The 25102-nt window shown below is 40.9% G+C and overlaps 2 protein-coding genes and 1 non-coding gene across 3 annotated transcripts; 1 reads left to right on the top strand and 2 right to left on the bottom strand.

Annotated features, from left to right (window-relative positions):
- Positions 1-2642: 2642 nt before the first annotated feature.
- LOC108511846 lies at positions 2643-5183 on the bottom strand. The gene is made up of 3 exons (XM_017846425.2): positions 4617-5183; positions 3430-3678; positions 2643-3181 (listed from the first exon to the last, which is right to left on the bottom strand). The coding sequence occupies exons 1-3, from the start codon at positions 4977-4979 to the stop codon at positions 2987-2989; spliced, it is 807 nt and encodes a 268-aa protein (XP_017701914.2). The 5' UTR covers positions 4980-5183; the 3' UTR covers positions 2643-2986.
- TRNAM-CAU lies at positions 4472-4557 on the bottom strand. The gene is given in 2 exon segments: positions 4472-4507; positions 4520-4557. It is a non-coding gene; the product is annotated as a tRNA-Met (tRNA).
- A 1205-nt stretch (positions 5184-6388) lies between the features above and the next one.
- On the top strand, positions 6389-20469 carry LOC103722157 (chitinase domain-containing protein 1). Its single transcript, XM_008812605.4, has 8 exons — positions 6389-6756; positions 6845-6918; positions 8332-8412; positions 8513-8597; positions 9533-9630; positions 9729-9816; positions 10985-11339; positions 19990-20469. Exons 1-8 carry the CDS (start codon positions 6469-6471, stop codon positions 20238-20240), a joined length of 1320 nt encoding a protein of 439 aa, XP_008810827.2. The 5' UTR covers positions 6389-6468; the 3' UTR covers positions 20241-20469.
- Positions 20470-25102: the final 4633 nt, after the last annotated feature.

The following is a 25102-nucleotide window of genomic DNA, read 5'->3' as shown; positions in this document are numbered from 1 at the left end:
TCGTTTACTCGGCATTGAAGCTGATCTCAGTGGAAATATTCATGCATAATCTTCAAGAAGTGGAAAAGCTAGACCATATTGTTAGTAATTGGTTGTTGTTAGTGTGCATGAGGGTGCAATTCAAGAAGGCAAAGTAGGCATGTGTTGCCGAGCTTCCCCTTTTCATACCGCTCTCCTATTCTTCTTTGTTATCTTCAACCAACTGCTCAAGCATCAGCATGCCTATAGATCTTCTATGATTGATATTTATAAGGTGGTTGTTGGAGTTTTTTAACTTATAAAAAGATTTAAATTTTGAAAAATCAAAACCAATCTTATCCCTTGTATCTTAAGTATTTCAAAGTTTTCAAAATTCTTTCTTTTTTAGTCCTGCATCGAACATGTGGAAGCAAGTCTTCTTGCTTAAATTGACCTTCTTTCGAGCATCATGAGATTGGGCTGGTGACCACGCACACATGGCTCAGCCGACTATGCCGTGCTGCATACGACGTATCGTTTTACACAACCAAATGTTGGTTTCTGTTAGGGATGCATTTTGTTTTGCTCAATAATTTTTCGGAAGCAAACGTTGGTTTTTATTTGGGATGAAATATTGCATCGAATATGCTTTCACTAGCATCACTGCTACTTTATTTCCTACTTTCTAAGAGAGAGAAAATTTTTCTTTTTTCTTTTTTTTTTTTTCTTTTAGCCATTTAAAAGAGTCAGTCGGATCAAGCCTCTCTGAAGGAGTCAGTCGGGTCAAGCTTCTCCAACGATCGTGCTTGTTAGAGAACGATCGGCTGAACCAATTGTACTTTGGGGATGAGACCGCAGCAGACACACACGTAGGGAGAGAATCATGTTCCTAGGACAGTGCTGATGGCACATGATGATTCAAGCAAGCTTTCTACCAATTTGTTTTATAAAAAAATTGTAGATATGGAATTTTATTCATATTTATTATTTCAGTTCGCAAGTAGCAGTGGAGACAGTTGTATTAAGCTTTATTATTCTCAGCCAAATGAACCATGTCAGCTGAATCATTTTATTAAATTGATGTTAAAGTGAGATATTGGCCACAACATCAACATGGCCATGTAGAACAGAGCAGACGCCTTTACCTCATGCAGGCCATGGAGCTTTGTATGACCGAATGTCCTATAATTCATGGAGCCTTATCCTATGTAAACATGGATTCTGTTTCATAGTCCACAAGGTGATCATGTTGGAACTTGCATGTTATAGGTACTGATAAGGTTGCAATGGATCAGGCTATGTGAGAACAACTCATTCCCGGGAAAAATGTTGGGTCTAGTTCCACAAGTAAATGAATATTTCAACCTCATTTAAAGTTACCGAAAGTTAAGCCTAAGCAACACTGTAAGCTCGGGCTTCCCAGTCTCTGGAGATGTTAATAAGAAGGTTAGACCTTTTTGTCACACAATCACCTCAAATATTGCTGAAGATAAAAGCATTTCATTGCGAGGTAATTTTAACAAATACATAAAGACACCGAGTTATGGCAGAAAAAAATTAAGTTTGTTCTGGGAATTTGCTATAACCCGTAATCATCGATCTCGTTAGTAAATTAACACTTCAAGCGTCCTGAGTGTGCTCAGCTTGTTTGCAATCCTAGGTTCCACTTATAAGAATGACATGAATGCATGAGCTGCATCTATTGATTGTATAAGAGCGTCTATTCTAATTATATAATATGAACTCTTCTAATATCTCATGGAAGTAATGCAACCATAAATTTCAGGGAGAGCTCCAACTTTGGCTCAATGTTGGCTTAAGATGAACGCCGTCAGCATGCTTAATAATACATGCAAGTCAAATGAGAAGTGGTATTTCCAGTAGTAGACAGGTCACTTCAATACATAGGAATCACTTGCAACATGTTCTATCCTTTTCAACCTCCCAAAATTAATTGGTATACGGTATATGTTCGATTTGTCCAAACGGCAAAATTGAACAAAAGAAAAAAAATGTTGAAAAGAAAACCCACTGCTCCTTGTAAAGAAAACATAAGAAGGCTAACCCCTGAAGGATGCTGAAGGACGTCAGGCTCATGATCCTCAAGTTGGCAAATGCCTCGTTGACAAGATATCATGATCTCCATGAGCAGGAAGAACGTTGGAATGTCAAAGATATGAAGGTCCCACCTCGGCCTATAAGAAGGAGCTCATGCGTCACTCCTCCAAGGTGCGGATAACAAAGCTGAGGGACGTGTTTGGTGGCACAAGGTAGAGGAGAAGCTTCATCGCCTTCGTCAGCCTCCTATCACCTATTAGGAAGAGATGAAGCTTCGATTGAAAGAAAAGTTTCTTTCCCTTGCCTATGGAGAGACCCTCTTCAAAGATCTTCTAAAGCACCGCCAAGAAAGTTCGTCCATGGAGGACTACTGGAGTCCAAGCCAGGGCATCCATGGCTCACTCTCCCTCAAGGGCTTCCCTGCTGCCTTCTCCCAGGCAAGGCCTAGAAGCTCTTGGGGAAGAGTGGACCATGGGCGTCCTGCTTTAATTCCCAAGGGCTTCCCTCATTCATAAGCTGCTTGTATTCCTTGCTTTGCCATTTCTTCTGTTCAGTTATTTATTCCTTTGCATTTCTTTCTTTCAGTCCATAGCAAGCATCGCTTTCTCTTGAACATAACAACAAAGTTATTTCATACAAACTAAATTAGAAGCATATTCTTACAATCCAAAGCAATCTAATATAACCTCTAATAGGCTTTATACAAATCAAAGCAAGGTGCTCAAATAATTTGTAGCATTCACACATACGAATCAAGAAAGACACAATTCTCAAACTTTGCATTAGGAACGTATGAAATTCCACCACCTCGTCATCCCTAGGCTTAAGCTGTGAGAGCTTAGTGGTAGGGAAGCAAAGAGTTGGCCAGCATATGAGAAACTATATATACCAAAGTTATGAAAGCTCAGGGTCTGGGAATCGGCATGGTCGATCTCACCACCTCCGCCGCCGCCGCCGCCGGCTGCCGCAGCTAGCTATCGTCCTCCAACATCAGGGGGGCCCTACCTTCTCTGTCTCTAATTAGTCTCTCTTGCGCCCCCCCTCGGAGCTTCTCCAGCCTCAGCCCATCTGCTTGCTGCATCTTGAACACCTTCACCACATTCAGTATTCCTCCAATCAGGAATAGCAAGCTCCCAAATACGCTCAACCAAATCCAGCTCTTTGCCTGCATAAATTGAAGCAAAAGTAAGGTTAAAGTAAGGTTCCCCCCCTGCTAACCAAGAGTCATGACACAAACAAAGCTTCACATAAGCTTTCTAAACTACTAGAAGGCATAACAAATGTTCAACAAGGACTGATACTTGATACATTAGTCTTCACCTACACGGCTTGATTCATGGTAATTGCATGTCCGTGGAAATCTTTACCTACATGATTCAATACATGTCAATTCTTGTTGCAACAAAATCTTACCATTAACTTAATGCTGTGGTGTATCGAGCCAAAGATGTCATGGCGATTGAAGATGCCACCCACCAAGAATAAGAAGCTTCCCAAGAGGAATGGCATCTGTACGCTAGATTGCAGAATCTGGGTGTGGCTATCAGACCGTTCGTAGACCTGGCAGGCATTGTGGATCGAACCGAGAAGCCATAGCAGTGGCCCGGCCATCAGCAAGTTCAGAGCATGCTTTTCTAAACGATAATTGTATCCTCTAACTTCCTGCATTCCATCATATGGATGATATATAAAGAAATTCTTTTTGGTTATTTAAATAGATATCAAGAATGATGCAACTTTTTTTGCAAAACTTTTGTATGTGCATGCAAATACTAATGATTGATGAAGAATTGCCTCTCAAGATCACTTGCATATTTAACTCAAGATCACATTTCTCTGGCGAACCTATTTGTCCATTGCAAACCCATGGAAACCAAATCCAGAAAGCTAAGGTGACAAGGCAGTTTAACAATGGCTAGCATATTTAACTCAAGATCACATTTCTTCTACTCTCTAAACTTCTCAAACATCATATTGTTCCAGAGATCGAATAAGAGAGCAGATATGAATTCATGAACCACAAGGGCTTTTTAGTTTATTCTAGAAATTGTTCGAACGTCAAGATTTACCAAAATTGCTATGCAGATAATCTAGAATTAAAATGCTTGTTTGATCGCTATTTATAAAACTCGTAAAATGAGGTTTCTGAAAAACAAGAGACCTATTTCTTATAAAATATATAGTTATGTGAAAACAAATTTAATGATTATTTATTTTCAAACTAATAAATAGTTGAGAGATAGCTGGGAAAGGAGGCGAAAAAATTCTTTTACAATGCCAATCTCATTCTCAAAATCAGCCAACCCCATGAGTTCTAATATTAGCATGACATGCCATTCAAGAGTCACTAATTTTCTATTTTCAAATTAAATGCCTTCATCTTCTTAATAATAACTTTTTTTTATCGAGGTTAAAAAAAAAAAATGTAAAAAACACCACTTTAAAAAGTTTCCACTGGGGTGAGAGAGGCTCGAACTCTCGACCTCAGGATCACTCGCTTAGCTATGAGACCTACGCGCTAGCCAACTGCGCCACCACCCCGGTTACATTTAGGGAGCGAAATAATTATTATATAATTTGTTCTGCTAAAACATATTCACCTCCATGAAGAGGAAAAGAATCCCGGTAAAGACGAGGATGGATCCGATCATCTGAACCAGTGGCACCGCAAACTCGACGAGCCCCAATTGGACGTCGAAACCCATGAGCTCGAAGCGGTAGTCGATGCCGGCCAAGTGGGCGAGGAGGTCATGAACGTTCACCGCCGCCACCAGCACCAATCCTACGAGGGTAACCACGAGACCGAACTCAGCTTCACCGCTCCCCGGGAGCTGGACCGCGAACCCGCCGACGAGGAGGATGGCGGCGAAGACGTACAGGCCGGCGTTGATGTACTCCCACCGGTTGCGCACCGGGTGGGGCCCGTACATCCGGCTCTCTCGAGCCGTGGCGAGCTTCACCATGGCGTGGAGACTGGTCGCGGCCGGCGGCTCCCTGGGTAAGGCCGGAGAGAAGGATTGAGAAGTTGGCTGGGGTGGTGAATGGGAAGAAGCAATAGCAGAGAGAGAGAGAGGGTGACAGAGAAAGAAAAAGAGGTGGGCAATGAGGTGGCGTGAGAAGCGGGGGTGAGGGAGCGTACAGCGGCAAAGGAATCGATACGTGGCTTCGTGCATGAGCATCCAAACCATCATGCATACGCTATTTATTTGCTTTTGGATGCGAACGGGTCCGCAACGGATAGACATCGAAGGATAATTTAATATAGTTTACGAAAAGAATTATAAGAATGAAATGCAAGCTAATTAATGAATTTATTAATTTATTTAGTATTTATGTGGAAATGAAAAATGAAAGAGTTAATAATGTGAATCACAACAAGCTGAGGCAGGGAACCCCAAGGTAATAAGTTGGATTTGTATCCGGCCCGATCTCATTTTCAGGCCTACTTTCCAAATTTGAGCTTCGTATTTGTTCGAACTTCGAGCTTCAAGATCTCCAATTTTCTAAACCATTTCTAATTTAAAAAATATTAAAAAACCATCCAATTTCAATCAAATTTGAACTGGAGTGTATCAAGAGATTAATTTCAATCAAAACCGTGATCATTCCATCACACAATATAAAGAAAAAATCAAATATATGTATTCTAACTGAAGATCACCAGATTAGAACAAACGTAATTGGAAAATATAGAGAGAGAGAGAAAAGAAAAACATGATTCCCAAAAAAATGAATTTTGAAAAGATAAATTTCTAAAAGATTTGCAAGAAATAGAGAAAGAGAAATGAAGACAAGAGATGGTTCCGATGGAGACTCACTTAAGAGGGTGTATACAATAAATAGTATTATATTTTAACTAACCATCTAATCCAAATAACACTTCTCTCAACTTTGTCGACCCACACATATTTGATGAGTAGCCCTTCATCTAGATTTGGGTTATATTTTTTGCACGAAAGACTGATTCACCTTTCTTTGTATGAATCTATTGTTGCATCACCCACCGCACAAATTTAATAAAAATAATAAATTTTAATATCCTCTAGAGCTAATATTAAGGGAAGATTTATTGGAAACTATCTTACTCATGTCTTCCTCAATGCCACCGACCAAACTCCATTACAACTATTCATTGCATCAAACCGGCTCTCCAATTAGTCTACATCTATTAGTTTGGACATGGCATGTATGCCTATTGTACTTAGCTATATCTTTAGCTGTCGGTGTTCATGCGAGATTAGTATGAGCTGCGGGTGTATAAAAAAAAAATAAAAAAATTCTTTAGCTAGTAGACTTTGACAGTTAGACACTACTGTCGGCATCGGACGGACAAGTGGTCCAACCCATCAAGCATACCATCCATCACTTGGCCCAGCTCGCATACCCCGCGGCCGCGGACGCAGAAGCATCCGCAATCGTCCATCCACTCTCAGGTCAACACCCCCCTCGGCGATGCCGGCCAGGAGGCGAGACCGCCGGAATCACCCGCCTCCAGATCGCGCGTCCGGTTCCGACCGCCCGGGACGAGATTCTCGAACCGGAAGCCCCGCAGCCGCTACTCGCCGGTTCCCCTCCTCCACTCCCCTCCTCGTCTTCTCCCTCGCCTTCTTCTTGGTCGCGGGGTCCCTCGCGGTGTACCGCGGCAACCGCCGCTCGCCGGAGGCTGCCGCGTCGCCGGCTCTCTCCGTCTACGAGCGGGGCCTAGTCAAGCGCGACGTCTCCTTCCAAGAAATCCTCACCGTAATCTCACAAACCCTTTTCCCCCCTTTTGGCCATCGCTCTCCCCTCATTCTTTCCCCATTATTGCTAATGGTTTGATCTATTTCAGGAGCATGGAAGGGTTTCCGAGAACAAGTCTGGCCGCCACTTCCCGAATTCCGTGCTCGCATACATAACTCCCTGGCATGTGCTTTGCCCCCATCTCAGCCGGTTATTATTGTTGCTGTTGTTGTTTTCGTCTTGAAGCCGTGTTATATTTTAGAATACAAAAATAGAAATAATCTGTAAATATTTCATCTCTTTTTCCACTTATAGTGGTTAACCATTGAATGTCTTGTTACTCTCGAGTTTGTTTATCATCTTCTTGATTGCTATATAAGGTTAGATCAACGTTTGTTATTCTTAATTTCGTACAATGCTGCGATCTTTTCGTTGTTCTTCTTTCACAATTCAGTAATGTTATTTTACGGTCCTGTTACCCTCGAGTTTGTTGATCATCTTCTTGATTGCTATAGAAGGTTAGATCAATGTTTGTTATTCTTAATTTCATATAATGCTGCAATCTTTTCGTAGTTCCTATTTGACTACTCAGTAATGTTATTTTACATCTACCTTATACAAATCATAATGAAAATGTTTATGATTGTGCTTTAAAGTCTTGTTGAGCTTAACCTTTTACTTTTTGATTGGTTCGTAAAGTTTTAATATGACCATTTCATCATCATTTCTTACTAATTCTGCTATCCTTGTTGGTTCATCTTCTTGTGTAATACTGATTCCTATGTGACTGAAGTTTCCATTGGGTTCAACAATATTGATAAATTATTTTTCTTGACATAAATGGGTTAGTTCATGCTTTTTAGGATTTTGTACCCATGTGATGACAACTTGATTGTTTGATTGGAATCTAATTTAATGTTTTGGTTTTTGTCTATAGAAACAAGGAACCTACATATAATATGTTTAAAGTGTGATCCAAGAAAATCTCATAGTTATCTATTGGATTTTGGTTACGGATAATAAGAGTTCCAAGTTAGAAACCTGATATAACACCTTCAACTGCCACCCTCTTGTTACTGCCCAACCTAGATTCCCTTCATCTTGCAACTCATAACATCTCCCCTTCTTCCAGCCTACATTGACTGGCCCTGTAAAACCCTTAATCCCTGTCTGATCTTCACCTTGATCACAATTGGAGTCCAACCTCACCCTCAACCCTACTATCGTGCAGCTCATCCTGGAGAGCACAACCACCTTTTATATAATGACTCCTGTGAATTCTATTAAAAATTACCAGGTCATTTTTTGCCATTTCTTTTTTTATCACTTTGAATCCATTGTTTACTAATATTCAAATAAAATGATAAAAAAGTGCTTCCAAATGCATTAGTTTATTTTTTTATTTATTCTATATGTGTTATTACTGGTTTTTGGTGATGGCACTAAAGCTAGGGTTGTGATAATGATACCTTCAAATTTTGCTTTCCAGACCGTGTGTGCCTTCCTTTAAGATATCCCTAGAAACATTGTCTCTGTTTTGAGACATGTATCATGCTTGATTTCTTTGCTTACTCCGAGGGAAAATGTGCAATGCAGGAATTCCAGAGGCTATGAAATGGCAAAGCTGTTCAATTCTAAGCTCACACATCTATCGCCTGTCTGGTATGAGCTGAAGAGGTATAATTAATCTAGTGAAGTAACCAGCTGTGTGTCATGTTTAGGTTTTCTTTTTTCTTTTTTCTTTTTGTAATTCTTCAATCAATATGCCTATTGTCAGTGAAGGAAAGAAACTAGTTCTTGAAGGACGGCATAATGCTGACATCAAATGGATTTCCGAAGTTCGAATGAATGGACATTCTCTGGTACATCATAAACCTGAGCTTCTCATGCCAAACTTATGCTTTGTGCTCAATGCTTGCTATCAATTTTTTACAAGACCTTTAATTATTATTTTCTTTTTCTCGTACACTTTTCAGTTGCCAGCAGAGTTTCTTATAATATTGCTAACAAACATACAGATATGTTGTAGAACTAGCTTTTTTCCCCTCTAACTTGTCGCTATTTGTTCAGATATCACAGTAATCAATCCATTTATTTTATGCTTTCCTCTAAAAATCACAGAAAGCTATGCAACCTTGGTTATTTTACTGGGTTGACATGGCGGCATATTAATGTTGACATGTTTCCATACTCATCCTGTATAAATATTTCTAGAAGCTTCCGGAATTCTTCATTAAAGATTCCAAGAAAGTTACCTAGGATCAACTTCTTTTTTCTCGGGCTACACCAAACCTAATAGATCACTAATATATAAACATGATCATGCTTAAAAATATATGAAATGCTGTTAAGAGGTGTAGATGTCCTTTGATTTGTGGTCTAAAATCTACATATTGATGCACCAGTTATGTTCATAAGATTTCTATCCTTTTGAGTAATTTATGTCATTTTCTTGGTTCATCCATAACAAACAATTAGCAGACCATGTGTGATTCATGTCTTGGTCTCTACTATTTGATTTTTGTATGAAAGATGTTAACACTTAGTTTTCTTCATAATAGGGATTATTCATCTACTAACTGATGACCAGGGGACTACTCTTCTTCTTGCACTACTGATATTGCTGACCTGAATCTGAAAAGCAAATGTCTATATATCAAAAGCATTAGCAGACTTGTGCTGAATATTATGTTTTAGAACTTAAAGATGACACATATTAGGATCCAACATTGCACCAGCACTAATTACCATGCAAAATAAATTTCATGTAATGGTTGTATATATGATCGTTTAATAGGTTTTACCTAGAGTTGTTCTAGAAGCATTTCCTGCAGAGCTGCTCCTGAAGAAGAAGCAGTGGACTAAGGCAATTGATGTCATAATAATGGAGTGCAAGTAAGTGCTTCATTTTAAACAAGCGTCCTTGTTATCATCTTTTTCTACAACACTATTCATGGAATTGTTAAGTTTAACTTCTACTTGTCAGTGAATAGGGAAATGGGGTATGACGGTATTGTGCTAGAATCCTGGTCAAGATGGGCAGCTTATGGTGTACTGAATGATCTGGACATGCGTAGTATGGTAATTTCCAACTTGGTTATGCTTGATAAGATGATTATTTGAATTGCTGGTTTTGTACCTAACAATAATTGCAATGTGATTATTCCATATCTTTGGTGACTCTTAATTTCTTCATTGACATATAGTCTTCTATAATAGCTTTTCCACTTAATATTACAGAATTAAGGAATGACATCTAGACATACATTTCTCATTCCTCATCAAATTTATAATTGCCCTTTCTCTTTCCTCATCAAATCCATAATTGCCCATTCTGCTGGAGTTGCAAGGACTCTCATTGTTGGACCACATCCTATCCTGGATGCTTTGTCATCATGGGAAGATATCATGACGACTTTAGAATGTGTTGTTAACTCTTTTTGTTTTTAAGCAGTTTTAAATTTGTAAAATGCTAAAAATATATTATGGCACTTCTCTTAGTTATTAAACCTATAAATTTCCCTATTTTTTTAATAAAATAACTTTTTTGTTATCTATTTTAAAAATAATGTACTATTTGAAAATCTTCATGCTAATTGCATTAATAATTCATAGAATATGAAGCTCCCAGCTGATAAATATTAGTATGCATTTTGTGAGGACTAGTGAGCGCATATGTTTAGTCGCATATTGACTATGCACTGGGTAGATCTTAGGTACTTATATATGGTCAAGGAACCAAATAATACCTTTTAGTTAGTTTTTTTTAGATGAGGTCCTGAATTGTTACAAATAGTATCAGAGCCAACCTAGTCCATAGCTCATGTGGACTCGAGGGTATTGCAGTGCGGACCTATTTGGATTGACCACAAGCTGATTATGATGTTTGTAATTGAATTTGAATAGATTTGGACTTTTAGCCTGCTGAGGATGCTAGGGCTTAAATAGGAAGAGTATGTGAGGACCCATGCAGGTGCGTTTAATTCTGCATTGGCTATTCATTGGGTAGATATTGTGTTCTTATATACGGTCAAAGGATCCAAATAACATCTTTCGGCTAGCCTTTTTGGGTGTGGTCTTGGGTTGTTACACATTTTTAGTATTTTTCTATGAGATTTGAAATGCTTGCACTTAGACTAGCATCAGCTACTGTAGCATGGACCATCTTTACACCACATGCAATTATCTTGTTTTACTTCTAGTTTAAGCATCATATAAACAATATTTCTTTTTCCCTGGTGCAACCTAGGCACTACAATTCATCAAGCAGCTGGGAGAAGCTTTGCATTCAGTGAGCTCAATGACAGATGCTGCTCGCCATTTGGAATTGATTTATGTCATTTCCCCTCCTCATGCAGAAAAGCTTGGTGAATATGATCTTGGGCCACAAGATCTTCAGCAGCTTAGCGATGCCATAGATGGTTTCTCTCTCATGACTTATGATTTCTCAGGGCCTAATCGTCCTGGTCCAAATGCTCCCTTAAACTGGATACGTTCTACACTGCATATGCTTCTTGATGATTCTAACTCTGACGCTCATGGCCATGCTCGCAAAATCTTCCTAGGCATCAATTTTTATGGGAATGATTTCATTCTCTCAGAAGGTATGGGTGCAGTGTAGAATTGATTTCTAACAGTAGGTGATGGATGTCTTTCAGAGTGTTGCTTTTGTGTGTTTAGCCAGATCATAGCATGTTCTATTTGTGATAAATTTTAAGGCCCCATTTGTAGGGCTGCAAATGAGCAAAGCTGTTCATGAACAACTCAGGCACAGCACAGTAAGGGCTCATCTGAGCCTGGTTTGGCTAGGGAACGAACTGAACTAAGTTATTTTAAAGCTTGGTTCAGAATGGCCAAACTTGAATATGTTAGTTTGGCAAAAATGAGTGGGAGCTCCACTCGGTTTGATAAGAAGTTTGTTCAAGCTTGGTTACCCCTTTCTTTTAACATGACGGCCAGAGCAGGGCCAAGCTTGAAAACATGCTGTCAAGCTCAGCTTGAGCTTGATTGTTCCTTTTATGCTATGACGCAAGCTAGAGCAGCTTGCTACTCATCTCTGGTCAACTTCTTTGCAGGCCTACCCATTTGGTTAGGAAGTATTTGTCACGCCCCGAGCCCGGAGCGCGACAGACACCGCACGCCTGTGCAGCAGGCTGCACGGGTGTGCAAGGCAACTGACCATATCAAAGCTATCACACACGTCTAAAATTTTACTTAAACATTATAATATATACAAAAATCTTACAAAGTTTCCAAAAATTGCATATGTCAACATAATTCAAATATTTTAGTTTGACTAACCAAAATTCTAATTTTAGCAAAAACTTCCAAAATCTATCGCACTCCCCAATCCCGTGCGATCAAGCTTCTGGATCTGAAAAACAAATAAAATAGGATAATGAGCTACACTAGCCTAGTAAGCAACATAATACTTCAGAGTAAGGTCAAAGCATATCAAATATTTAATTAAAACACAAAATAATGACTGGAAATTTAATCAAATCATATTTTTTCTTCTTTTCAAAACTTATCATCATTTTCACAAAAACTTTGATACTAAAATTCCAACATATGTAGGCTACGGCCACATAACCTAGTAGCATGGGTTGCACAAAGTGCCAAACACCACTATTATTATACACCGGTGGTACGGTGTCCAAACATCACTATTATTAAACACCGGTGGTACGGTGTCCAAACATCACTATTCTAATCACCGGTGGTACAATGTCGAAACCAGTCTCTCACAGATACAAGTCGACAGGGCCAACGAATAATCTCCATTGGCAGGGCTAGATCATAGCCATGCTGAGAATACATACATGTATAAAAAATAGATTTTTCATCATTTGCCTAGTCACATTTTTCAGATTTCATAACATATAACATAAATTTCAAATGATATTTAACATGCATGACCCATTTTACTAGGTACAAAATATAACTCAAGATTCAATCACAAATAATTATTTTATCAAATACTTTGAAAAATACACTTTGAGGTATTAAATTACTTACCTTTTCTTGCTTAAATCCCACTTCAAACAAACAGATCAAGTGCACCTGTTTAGATATAATAAATTTCTTTGTTAATCTCAGAGTGAAGCAAAACTTAAAATACTATTGGACACGGCCCAACAGGGCCCCACACGGCTGAACTGAGCCCAAGTTGGGTCCACAATGGGTACGGCCCAAATAGGGTCCAACAAGGCTGAATTGGGCTCAAGTTGGGTCCACAAAAGGGTACGGCTCCAACTAGGCCCAACATGGTTGAACTAGGCCCAAGTTAGGCCCGCAATGAACAGAGCCCAAGCTTGGCCCAGTTCGGTCCACGATGGGCCTTCTCTCTCTTTTTTTTCTCTTTTCTTTTTCTTCTTTTCCTTTTCTTTTTCTTCTCTTTCTCTTTCCTTTCTCTTTTCTTCTTTCCAAAGCTTCCTGTTTCCCTTCTCTTTCTCTTCTTCCTCTCACCTTCCCACTCTTCTCCCATGAGCACAAAAGGAGGAAGATCCCAAGGGGGAACCCCATGGCGGAGAGAGAGCTCGGGAGGAGAACCCACGGCGGAGAGGGAGCTCGGGAAAAAAAATGACCTGAGGCCGGCGGCACCTGCGACGTTCGCAGCCCGGCCTCCTCTTTCCCATGAACACAAGGGAGCGGTCCCTCGCCGGAGTGCTCGGAAGGCCCAGGCCGAGACCGGCAGCACCCGCAGCGTCTGGCCCTCGCCTTCTTCCCGCGGAGGAGACGCACGGGTGAGCGCCCCCTTCTGTTCTTTCTTTCTTTCTTTCTCTCTCTCTCTCTCCCTCCCTCTGTTATCCTGAGTAAATCGGAAAGAAGAAAGGTACCGAAAAAAAGAAACGAGAGGGTCAGGAGGCTCACCTAGTTCCGAGGAGGAGTCCGCGTGCACCTTCTCTAGTGACACCGACGGGTGCCAATATCCGGCAGCTTTCGAATTTGGGAGGGAGTGTACAGGGAGGAAGGAAGGCATAGGGGATTCCAGAATGGCGTTTAGAGGGCTTTTAGGCGGTTGTAACCGCATTAACACCTGACAAGCATACCTCCCCTTGAAACAATAGATAGTGGCCTCCAGATGGGCTGCCGACTTTGGCCCAGGTTAGCCTATCTGGGGCCCAATCGTCACATTCTCTCCTCCTTTTAAAAATTTCGTCTTCGAAATTTAACATACCTTAGCTTTCAAAAGGTCTGAATATTTTTTCATCTTGTCCTCCAGTTTCCACTAGCCTCTTATATCAATCACACAAGCCCTCAGCATATTCTCCAAGATCTGAATGGTTCTTTCTGACTGGCCATCGGTCTGAGGGTGGAAAGCTGTGCTAAAGCTGAGAGTGGTCCCCAAAGCTTTATACAGACTATCCCAAAAGTGAGATACACACCGCGAGTCCCTATCGGAAACAATGGATATGGGTATTCCATGCAACCTCACTATTTGCTCAATATAGAGCTCTGCAAACTTTTCTAGTATCATTCCCACTTTGAGTGCCAAAAAGTGTGCCGACTTAGTCAATCTGGCTACAATGACCTATATAGCATCATAATCCTTACGAGGCAACATAAGAGACGAAGTCTATTGAGATGTATTCTCACCTCCATTCAAGAATTGAAAGGGGACATAACAATCCTGCCGGTCTCTGGTGCTCTGTCTTAACTTGCTGATAAGTCAAACACTGAGCTACAAACTGTACAATTTCTCTCTTTATGTTATTCCATCAGAATATATTTTTCAAATCCTTAAACATCTTAGTACTCCCAAGATGTATTGTATATCCAGTATTATGAGCTTCTCTCATAATTTCTCTCTTTAAATCAGAGTCATTTGGATACAAATTCTGTTTTTGAATCTGAATGATCCATCCTCATGAAGTCTGAATTTTGACTGAGAACCTGTCTCAATACTACTTCTAATCTTTTGCAACTGAAGGTTATCTGCTTGAGCAATTCTGATCCTCTCTATCAAGTTAGGTTGGACACGTAGATTTGCCAATTATGCATCAAGATTGTGCCAACATATCTCGATTTCTGCTCTCCTCAGATCTTCCAAGATTTCCTTCTGAGAGGTGAGTAGAGCAGCAATACTACCAGAAGCTTTTCTGCTCAGTGCATCTACCACAACATTAGCTTTTTCTGGAAGTGAGCAGAGCAGCAATACTACCAGAAGCTTTTTTTTTTTGCTCAGTGCATCTACCACAACATGAGCTTTTTCCGGAGGTGAGTAGAGCAACAATATTACTAGAAGCTTTTCTGCTCAGTGCATCTACCACAACATTAGCTTTTTTCGGATGGTAATGTATAGACAAGTCATAATCTTTTATCAATTCTAACCATCTTTCCTGTCTCATATTGAGTTCCTTCTAAGTAAAGAGGTATTTTAGACTTCTGTGATCCATATACACCTTACAAGATTCATCAATCTGAGGCAGAGGATATTTGTTCTTTATTGTTACCTTGTCCAATCTCGATAATCGATACACAACCGGATACTCCCATCTTTCTTTTTCACAAACAGGACAGAGGCTCCCCACGAAGATACACTAGGCTGGATAAAAATCTTGTCCAGGAGTTCTTGTAGCTGGATCTTTAATTCCCTCAGCTCGGCAGGGCCATTCGATAAGGAGCTTTGGAAATAGGTCCTCCTGGCGCGAGATCGATGGTGAATTCGACCTCTCGATTAGGGGGTAATCCCGGTAATCCATTTAAAAAAAAACATCCGTGTATTTCCTGACTATTGGAATATCTTCCAGTTGGTCTCCTTTCGGGTACCCATTACACAGGTTAAATAAATCTTACACCTCTTTCTTAATGCCTTCACGACTTTCAGGATAGAAATAAAATGCAATGATGAATTACATTGCAGGGGTGCATCGCCTTGGAAGAAGAACCGTAGTTCATCAGGTATCTAGAATATCACTCTTTATTGTAGCAGTCAATATGAGTGTGGTACGACATCTAGCCCATTCCCAAAATGATGTCAAAGTCTTGCATGTCAAGTTGTATAAGATTTGTTACTAGCTCTCCTACCCTTATTTGAATTATGCAATTTTTGTACCTAATGTCAACAATTACTGTTTTCTATAGGGGTGTAGTAACATGCAATGGTTCTTTTAGTTTCTCAGGTATGCAGTGTAATTATCTAGAAAAACTAACTGAAATAAAGAAATGCGTAGAGCAAGAATCGAACAAAATAGAGGCATCAACCGAGTTGACTGGTAATGTATCTATCACCACCCGGTCATTGGTACTGGCATCTTGGTGGGTCAGTGCAAAACTCGAGCATTGCTTCTTGGCCTCTGGTCACTAGGTACAGGAGGTTTAGGCTCATTCCTCCTCTTGTAAGGGCAATTACATGCCAGGTGTCCAGTCTGCCCACAACTATAACATGCCCCCGCTCTCCTCAGATAGGGCCCACTATGGGATCTGCCAGAGTAAGTGCGGGCCCTGAGCTTCTGAATCGGAGTGCCCCTGAAATCCCATGGCCTGGCACTCTGACTTCTAGTTGGTCTAGATCTCATCAGGTCAGCCCTTTCTCTATCAGATCTTTTCAATTCAGCCTCCACTTTCAAGGCTCTGTCCAAAATATCCCTATAGCTGGTAATTAACTGTGAAGATGTCCGGGATCTGATCCCATATCTAAGCCCTTGTTCGAACCGGTTGGCTCTACTCGTATCGTCCTCCATGAATTGGGGGCAGAATCAACCCAACTCATTGAACCTATTGGCATAATCCAAGACAGTCATATGCTCGGACTGAGTCAACGATAAAAACTCATTCTGCTTTATTTGCCTGATTGAGTCTAAAAAGTACTGAGCATAAAATAACCTCTTAAAATCTCTCCAGGTCATTCTGTTGACCTCATATGCTGTCTCCATAGCAAACCACCAAAACTCAACATTGCCCCTTAGCATAGAGATAGCTAGTCTGACTTTTACCTCCTCAGAAGATTGGAGTAACTAATACATCTCCATTTCTGGGATCCAGATCTCAGCTGTCATGGGATCGGATCCACTATCAAACATCGGTGGATTCAGCCTACGGAACCTCTCGTAATAGGAATCCATCGGCTGTACAGGTTGGGCAGCCAACTGCATCTGTTGCTGTTGCTGAAACAGTTGTGCCATTAACTGGTACACTCTTGCCAGGTCTGCTTGGGTTGCTACGGAGTGTGGAGTGGTTTGTGAAATTGATTGGCTGTCAGGGTCCGGGGAAGGTACCCTTATTTCTCTTTCATCCTCCATGTTGCTTACGGAACCGAGCAGTCAAGAATTTAATATGAGATTAACATAAATTATTTTCTTCAATTAATATATTTATAATAAATATTAATAAAATATTTTCTTCAATTAATGTATTTATAACAAAAAGTAAATAATATTATCCTCTTGTCTAAATCCTACCCATCTCTCAACCTTTCCAACGAATCTTAGGAATCCTAAAACCTAGGCTCTGATACCACCAAATTTGTCACGTCCCGAGCCTGGAGCGCGACAGACGCCGCACGCCCGCGCGGTGGGCCGCACGGGCGCGCAAGGCAACTGACCATATCAAAGCTATCACACATGCCTAAAATTTTACTTAAACATTAATATATATACAAAACAATCTTACAAAGTTTCCAAAATTTGCATTTGTTAACATAATTCAAATATTTTAGTTTGACTAACCAAAATTCTAATTTTAGCAAAAACTTCCAAAATCTATTGCACTCCCCAATCCCGTGCGATCAAGCTTCTGGATCTGAAAAACAAATAAAATAAGATAAGCTACACTAGCCTAGTAAGCAACATAATACCCCAGAGTGGGGTCAAACATATCAAATATTTAATTAAAACACAAAATGATGACTGGAAATTTAATCACAAATAAGCATATTTTTACTTCTTTTCAAAATTTATCATCATTTTCACAAAAACTCTGATACTAAAATCCCAACATATGTAGGCTACGGCCACATAACCCAGTGGCATGGATTGCACAAAGTGCCAAACATCACTATTATTATACACCAGTGGTACAGTATCCAAACATCACTATTATTAAACACCGGTGGTACGGTGTCCAAACATCACTATTCTAATCACCGGTGGTACGGTGTTGAAACCGGTCTTTCACAGATACAAGTCGACAGGGTTAACGAATAATCTCCATTGGCGGGGCAAAATCATTACCATGCTGAGAATACATATATGTATACAAAATAGATTTTTCATTATTTGCCCAATCACATTTTTCAGATTTCATAACATATAACATAAATTTCAAATGATATTTAACATGCATGACCCATTTTACTAGGTACAAAATATATCTCAAGATTCAATTACTAATAATTATTTTATCAAATACTTTGAAAAATACACTTTGAGGTATTAAATTACTTAACTTTTCTTGCTTAAATTCTACTTCAAACAAACAGATCAAGTGCACCTGTTTAGATATAATAAATTTCTTTGTTAATCTCAAATTGAAGCAAAATCTAAAATACTATTGGACACAGCCCAACAGGATCCCACACGGTTGAACTGAGCCTAAGTTGGGCCCACAATGGGTACGGCCTAAATAGGGTCCAATAAGGCTGAACTGGGCCAAGTTGGGCCCACAAAGGGGTACGGCCCCAACTGGGCCCAACATGGTTGAACTGGGCCTAAGTTAGGCCCGTAATGAACAGAGCCCAAGCTTGGCCCAGTTCGGCCCACGATGGGCCTTCTCTCTCTCTTTTTTTTCTCTTTTCTTTTTCTTCTTTTCCTTTTCTTCTCCTTTTCTTTTTCTTCTCCTTTTCTTTCCTTTCTCTTTTCTTCTTCCCGAAGCTTCCTGTTTCCCTTCTCTTTCTCTTCTTCCTCTCACCTTCCCACTCTTCTCCCGTGAGCACAAAAGGAGGAAGATCCCAACCGGAGCTTGGGGGAACCCCATGGTGGAAAGAGAGCTCGGGAGGAGAACCCACGACGGAGAGGGAGCTCGGGAGAAAAAATGACCCGAGGCGGCGGCACCGGCGGCGTCCGCAGTCCGGCCTCCTTCTCTTCTTTCCCGCGAACACAAGGGAGCGGTCCCTCGCCGGAGTGCTCGGGAGGCCCAAGCCGAGACCGGCAGCACCTGCGGCATATGGCCCTCGCCTTCTTCCCGCGGAGGAGACGCATGGGTGAGCCCCCCCTTCTGTTCTTTCTTTCTCTCTCTCTCTCTCTCTCTTTCTCTCTCCCTCCCTCTGTTATCCCGAGTAAATCGGAAAGAAGAAAGGTACGGAAAAAAAAGAAGAGGGTCAGGAGGCTCACCTAGTTCCGTAGAGGAGTCTGCGTGCACCTTCTCCGGTGACACCGACGGGTTGCCAATATCCGGCAACTTCCGAATTTGGGAGGGAGTGTACAGGGAGGAAGGAAGGCATAGGGGATTCTAGAATGGTGAGGTTTAGAGGGCTTTTAGGTGGTTGTAACCGCATTAACACCTGACAGGCGTACCTCCCTTTCTTCCCCCCAAAGCAATAGATAGTGGCCTCCAGATGGGCTGCCGACTTTGGCCCAGGTCAGCCCATCTGGGGCCCAATCGTCACAGTATTTGTGATCAGATTGAGAGGGATTTGAGGAATTGAGGTGGAAAAAGGAGGTTTAAGCTGAAATTATCTTCTGTTTTTTTAATAGAATATTTTTTTATCTAGTATGCGAGAGACTGCGAGGTGATCACCCAAAAATTCTTTGATCCTCCCCCGCCTCATCCCGGTATACCCTGCAATTGACGAAAGCCTAAATGTTTTGATTACACAATGAACACAGCTGTGATTCTGAGCGTCTTGCACCATCCATCATCAATCCATCATCAATCATTCACCAGTCTTACAGCAGGCGGAATGATAACCTGACCAAATGTCTAATCCAGCTTTAGCTGAGATTTTTTGCATAGGTAAGATAGTTATTTACTCATTGTAGACATTTCAAGAGAGTAAATTGGCAATGCGTGCATCATATCAGTAACATATGCACAGAACCTAAATATATTTGAAGAAGGTATACTTTCTGCTGGATCCTTCAGTGTTTTAAAGCATGCAGGGCCACTTGTTCTATAGGTTTATGTGGAAGTTAATTATGAATTCTGGAGTGAAATTGTGACGTTCGGAATAGAATACCACATTGGATTTATGCTATGTCTTAGACACCATCTTGTCTTGTTTACATTGTGAAAGGAAAAATTTTCATCCCATCACATTATAAATGAATCTATCATACTTGCACTGTGTGCTTATCATTGTGATTTGTCTTGTAGGTTTAGGTGGTGGAGCTATCACTGGAAGGGAGTACATTTCATTGCTGGAGAAGCACAAACCTGTGCTTCGGTGGGATGACAAAAGCGCTGAGCATTTTTTCATCTATTCACATAACACTGTGAGGCATGCTGTATTTTACCCATCGTTGATGTCGATTTCTGTGCGGCTGGATGAAGCTCAAGACTGGGGAGCTGGCCTTTCAATTTGGGAAATTGGACAAGGCTTAGATTACTTTTTTGATCTTCTCTAACCTCAACTGATCCTATCTTTATTAGTTTTTGTCAGTGGAAGTTGCAATGTGCTAATGTAAAAGGAGTACTAATTTTCTGTTTTCTGAAGGGTCGAGCTGTTTATGCCCTAGCTGAATTCATATCCATGAGAGATTATCGCAATTGTTTAAATCATCTGTAAGTGAAGCAGGGCCCTGCCTTTTAACAATGGGATGATATGCAATCATTCAGTTATCATTTTTGCTATAATATTTTTCTAGCATTTTGATTAGTTGTTCCTAGAGCTTGCTGGAGGTATCAACCTATCATCTTTAGCATCGTTTCAACCCTCGCCAATCATTTTTCTGTACTGAAGTGATGATAGGTAGAAGACACTGCAGGACTGGCCATCTGACCCTCTTGAGCTATGGAGGCCGTTCCCCATCTCTTCTTCACTACTATGGATGGGCGAGCCTATGCTTGACATATATGGACAAGCTTGGCCACTTTTTAACTAAATGAGCCTCTTATCGAGCGAAGCCTGGGCTTCTAATTATTTCCACAAGTTGAAAGTATTTTAGGCTGGACCTGTCAATAGTTAAGCTGAAAAAGGGAGGTTGTTGACCTGTTTTTAAATCAAATGAGTTCAATCTTAAGTCTGAACTATTTATGAATAATTTCGATAATTTGCAGGCCCCTACAACAAGGTTTAACTTGTATCTTGCAAATCGTGGCAAGGAGATGGCTAATTGTGATGTCCATAGAAGATCAAATCTCCCTATTATATTAAAATACTGAACTGGGATTTCACCTATTGATTAGGTCTCTTTCGCTTTTCAAATAGAGGTTCTCTTTGAAGTGTTGGATGGTGTATTTCTTTACAAAATAACAATGTCGGATTGTACAGGATGTCATGCTTATCAAACACCATCTTTTCCGACGCTGGGAAGCACAAACGATGCCGTAGTTTTAAACTCCGGTCCACCACCTTTCGCCAGAACGCCATATACCCTCTCCCAGAAACCATTTCTCTTAACATCCAACGATGCCACTGCATCAATGACCGCGACTTAACTCCGCCGGCCAACTAACTCTTCGACGCAATGCCCCAACGAACCGTCCTCTCCTGGAATGCCATGATCTCTGGCTTTGCCAAGTGGGGAAGAACCGAAGAGCTCACACCACGGCCTCCGTCATACACCGGAGCGGCATGAAGCTCAACGAGAACACCTTCTCCTCCCTTCTCTCTCTGGCTCTCTCCCTTTTAGCAAAAAGACCCAGTGTCTGGTCTTCAAATCCGGTCCTGGGGACTTTGAGGTGGTGGGGAGCGCTTTGCTTGACTTGTACTTGCGTGCCAGCTTTTTGACTCGCTGCATGGCCGGAAATCCTTTGCTGTGGAGTTTGATGCTGGTTGGCTTCGTGAGGTGCAAATGATGCTATGGATTTGTTTGACAGGATGCCGAACCGTGATGTTGTTTTGTGGACGGCTCTGATATCGGGCTACACCCGCAGCGCTGGATAGTGTCGGTAGGCTTTGGAGCTGTTTCTCAGGATGAGAGGGAGTGGTGTGGTGGCACCGAATGAGTTCACTTAGTCTTTTGAGAGATTCGCAAAGTCGAGACCTTTGGGATGATGATTCATGGGTGTTTGATTTGATCTGGGTTTGAATTGGATTGCTCCGTTGATGGCGCTCTTCATTTTCGCTGCAGTTGTGATGCTGCCGACTATGCCAAGAGGATGTTTGAGCAATTGGGTTCTCCGTGCTTGACCACTTCAAATGCTTTGATTGGAAGTCTTATCAATGGATAAAATTTCAGATGCTGAGCTCGTGTTCTATCAGGTGGTTGAGCAAACTCAGTTTTATATAAGTTGATGATTAAGGGCTATGCTCTTCTGCTTCTTCTTTTTTTTTTTTCTTTTTTTTTGCTAGAACGGATCTAGTAGGGACACATGCAAAAAGATCAAAATACAGTACCTCCTGAAGTGCTCTAGGCAGCTCTCTTTCTCCGACCCACAAAGTACCTCCAGAGTGATTGGCCACATATGAGGCACCAAGTCTGGAGCCTGTTAGCCTCTCTGTATAAACCATGATCTAGATATCTCGAAGCAGGGAGTGACACCCGCATACACCGCTTGTACATCCCTGGACCCAGCCTTAAGGGCTACTCTTTGGATGGAAGGATTGTAGATACCAAAAGCTTGTTTGAGAAAGTGCCTTGCAAAAATATAGTCTCTTTGAATACAATGATGTTAGTGTTTCAACAGAATGATGAGTTTGAGGAACGCCCGAAACTACTTGAAAGTGTTTAGGAAGGATAGCCATACCATGGAACTCCATGATTTCAGGATGCTTTCAAAATGAGCAGCCTGCGGAAGCTTTAAAGCTTGTTTGAGAAAATGCCTTGGAGGAATATAGTCTCTTTGAACACCACCATGTCAGTGTTTCACCAATTTGAGGAAGGCTTGAAACTATTTGAATGTGTAGAGGAAAGGAAAACAGTAACATGGAACTCCATGATTTCGAGATACTCTTTAAAGCTATACATAGTTATGCGCCGTTCATCAATTGAATGCGGCCGATCCACATTTTCTGCTCTGTTCCGTGTCTGTGCAACAATTTGGAATCTCCAGCAAGGGACAATGCTTCATGCTCATTTGTGTCGAACACCATTTTAGTCAAATGCTTATGTTGGGACATTTCTTGTTATGTAAGCTAAATGTGGTAACATCACCGATGCTAGGACTGCTTTCAGTCTGATTGTTCCAGGTAAGGTGGCCTCATGGACTGCTCTCATCAATGGTCTTGTACATCATGGGCTAGAAGCAATATTAGAGTTCAAGAAGATGTTAGAACACTGAAATAGATCTTTTATTGGCTTCCGGTCGTGCCGGTATGGTTGATGAGGGAATGGGATTTTTTTGTTTTTACTCCATGGTGGAATGCTATGGGTAGGTTCCAACAGCGAAGCATCTGCATTTGTTTGTTGATCTTCTTGGTTGATCAGGCTACACTAGAAGGTGAAAAGTGTGGGGACCTCTGCTTAGCGCCTGCTTGTTCTGCACTGACTTGGAAGTGGGGGAAAGAGAGTGGCTGAGAGAATTTGTTGTTTGGATTCAATTCTATGTCCCTTTGTGGCTGTCTCTAATATTTAGGCTAAATTGGGAAGTTGGGTGGAGGTGATGAAGGTGAGAGAGACAGAGAGGCCTCAAAGTAAAGAAAGATGCTGCATGTAGTTGGATTGAGGTGAAGGACGCAGTTCATGTGTTCTGTTTGAAGGATGAAAACCATCGGCCAAGGGATGACATTTATGCTGTTCTAGACGCCTTAATGGCCAATGTCTGTTCTTATTCTGATCTCATTGCACTCTGTATGGCAACCAAAACAATGATGTTATAGTTTCCTCACTTCCAGCAAGGGCTTATTTGGTACCCTACTAATTGAATCTGCTGCATTTCCAATATGATGACTTCTAACACAGTTATAGGTGCTGCAAAAACATGTGTGTGAGGATGATAAGTTTATCATGCAATGCACTCGACCTGCCAAGGGAACGGTCATGGTGTCGGTCTCAATGTACTTTCTTGGCTGCTGTGGCATTCAGTTCCATTCTGAAGCTTTCTAATCCTCCTTTATGTAAGTGTACAACTTTGCAAATTTTTTGCTGATACAGATAAATCAGTTATTTAAATTATATAAATTTCTAAATCCTAAAAACGCACGCACGTACGCGCATATATATATATTCTCTTACAGAAAATAGCTTTGTTTTCGTACTTATGGCCAATAGGGTCTTTGTCTCCAGCAGAAAAATTATCCTTTCCATGCAGCAAGATTGATGGTACATTTTGGGTATGCAAATTGAGCTTCCTTCTAAATGGAGAGTTTTCAAATTTATTTTCACAATATGTTCGTTATAGGGCTCATTTGGTTCGCGGGAAGCATTTTTTTTCTATGAATATGATTCCTGCGAAGCAGATTTTTAGAAAGAGAATGTCTGGAAAAATACTTTTGGCATGTTTGATTGACCATGGGAAAGTGACAGATTTCAAGAGTGCTTATATTTGGTTGACCATCCACTTTTCTGAAAAAATTATGTATAATTCTTATTATATCCTTAATAAAAATTAGGTCTTTAATGCCTTTTTAATGTTGAAGGACCTTTTTGAAAAAAATAAAAATGGAGTGATTTTCGGCTCATGGGAAAGTAACTTTTCCATGTTTTTAATGGGAAAGACTTTCCCATGAAATGTGCGAATCATACTCCCATGGGAATACAACTTTTCTGTCTCTCTTCTTTGAAAACTCATATCAAATAAGAGGCATCTCATTACTTTTCCGTTGGCCACACTTTTTCCCTTTCTTTTCTCGCGAACCAAACGGGCCTATGGAGTTCGGATTTTCTACGGTGCATGGTTTGCATCATAGATACATTACAGAGAATTATACAGTCTTGGATGGTCACCACGTTATCCATATCAAATTTTTGTTGTTCATTGCGAAAATCCGAATGATCGTATATGGTGCCAAACAAGAGATGAGCAAGAGCTGTCCTATAGATGATGTGGTAGCTGCGAAATATGCATCGCAGAAGATTTTGACTTTTTTTTTTTCGGTCTTTAGCATTATAACATTGCGGCTTAATTGTCCATCTCTGGATATTTGAGGTCTAGTGAATAGATTGTACACTGCACCATCTCACCGAAAATGAGAACCCCAGTTCTATCCCCCATGAAATAAATCCGGGCGGAATCCGGTTAAACGGGTTGTTCTCCGGAACCGGTTTGGACTCCGGCTAAGGGCTATTTTGGCCGACAAAATCTCTTATTAGAAAGACGGAAATGCCCACATTAGCTTTCCACAAAGACCACCTTATCCCTATTAGAAGAGATAGAACGGGCTTGG

This window comes from Phoenix dactylifera, chromosome 4, assembly GCF_009389715.1.
Source record: "Phoenix dactylifera cultivar Barhee BC4 chromosome 4, palm_55x_up_171113_PBpolish2nd_filt_p, whole genome shotgun sequence".
NCBI classification, from domain to species: domain Eukaryota; kingdom Viridiplantae; phylum Streptophyta; class Magnoliopsida; order Arecales; family Arecaceae; genus Phoenix; species Phoenix dactylifera.
This window is presented reverse-complemented; position numbering and strand designations above follow the sequence as displayed.

What these genes read in the sequence shown, in the direction of transcription:
- LOC108511846 (XM_017846425.2), bottom strand. Translation starts at nt 4,979, where the DNA reads ATGGTGAAGCTCGCCACGGCTCGAGAGAGCCGGATGTACGGGCCCCAC. An exon ending in TTCTTTTCCTCTTCATGGAG is followed by an intron (nt 3,679 to 4,616) that starts GTGAATATGTTT and finishes GATGGAATGCAG; the next exon opens with GAAGTTAGAGGATACAATTA. An exon ending in ACCACAGCATTAAGTTAATG is followed by an intron (nt 3,182 to 3,429) that starts GTAAGATTTTGT and finishes CAATTTATGCAG; the next exon opens with GCAAAGAGCTGGATTTGGTT.
- LOC103722157 (XM_008812605.4), top strand. Translation starts at nt 6,469, where the DNA reads ATGCCGGCCAGGAGGCGAGACCGCCGGAATCACCCGCCTCCAGATCGC. An exon ending in GAATGAATGGACATTCTCTG is followed by an intron (nt 8,598 to 9,532) that starts GTACATCATAAA and finishes ATCGTTTAATAG; the next exon opens with GTTTTACCTAGAGTTGTTCT. An exon ending in TGATTTCATTCTCTCAGAAG is followed by an intron (nt 11,340 to 19,989) that starts GTATGGGTGCAG and finishes TTTGTCTTGTAG; the next exon opens with GTTTAGGTGGTGGAGCTATC.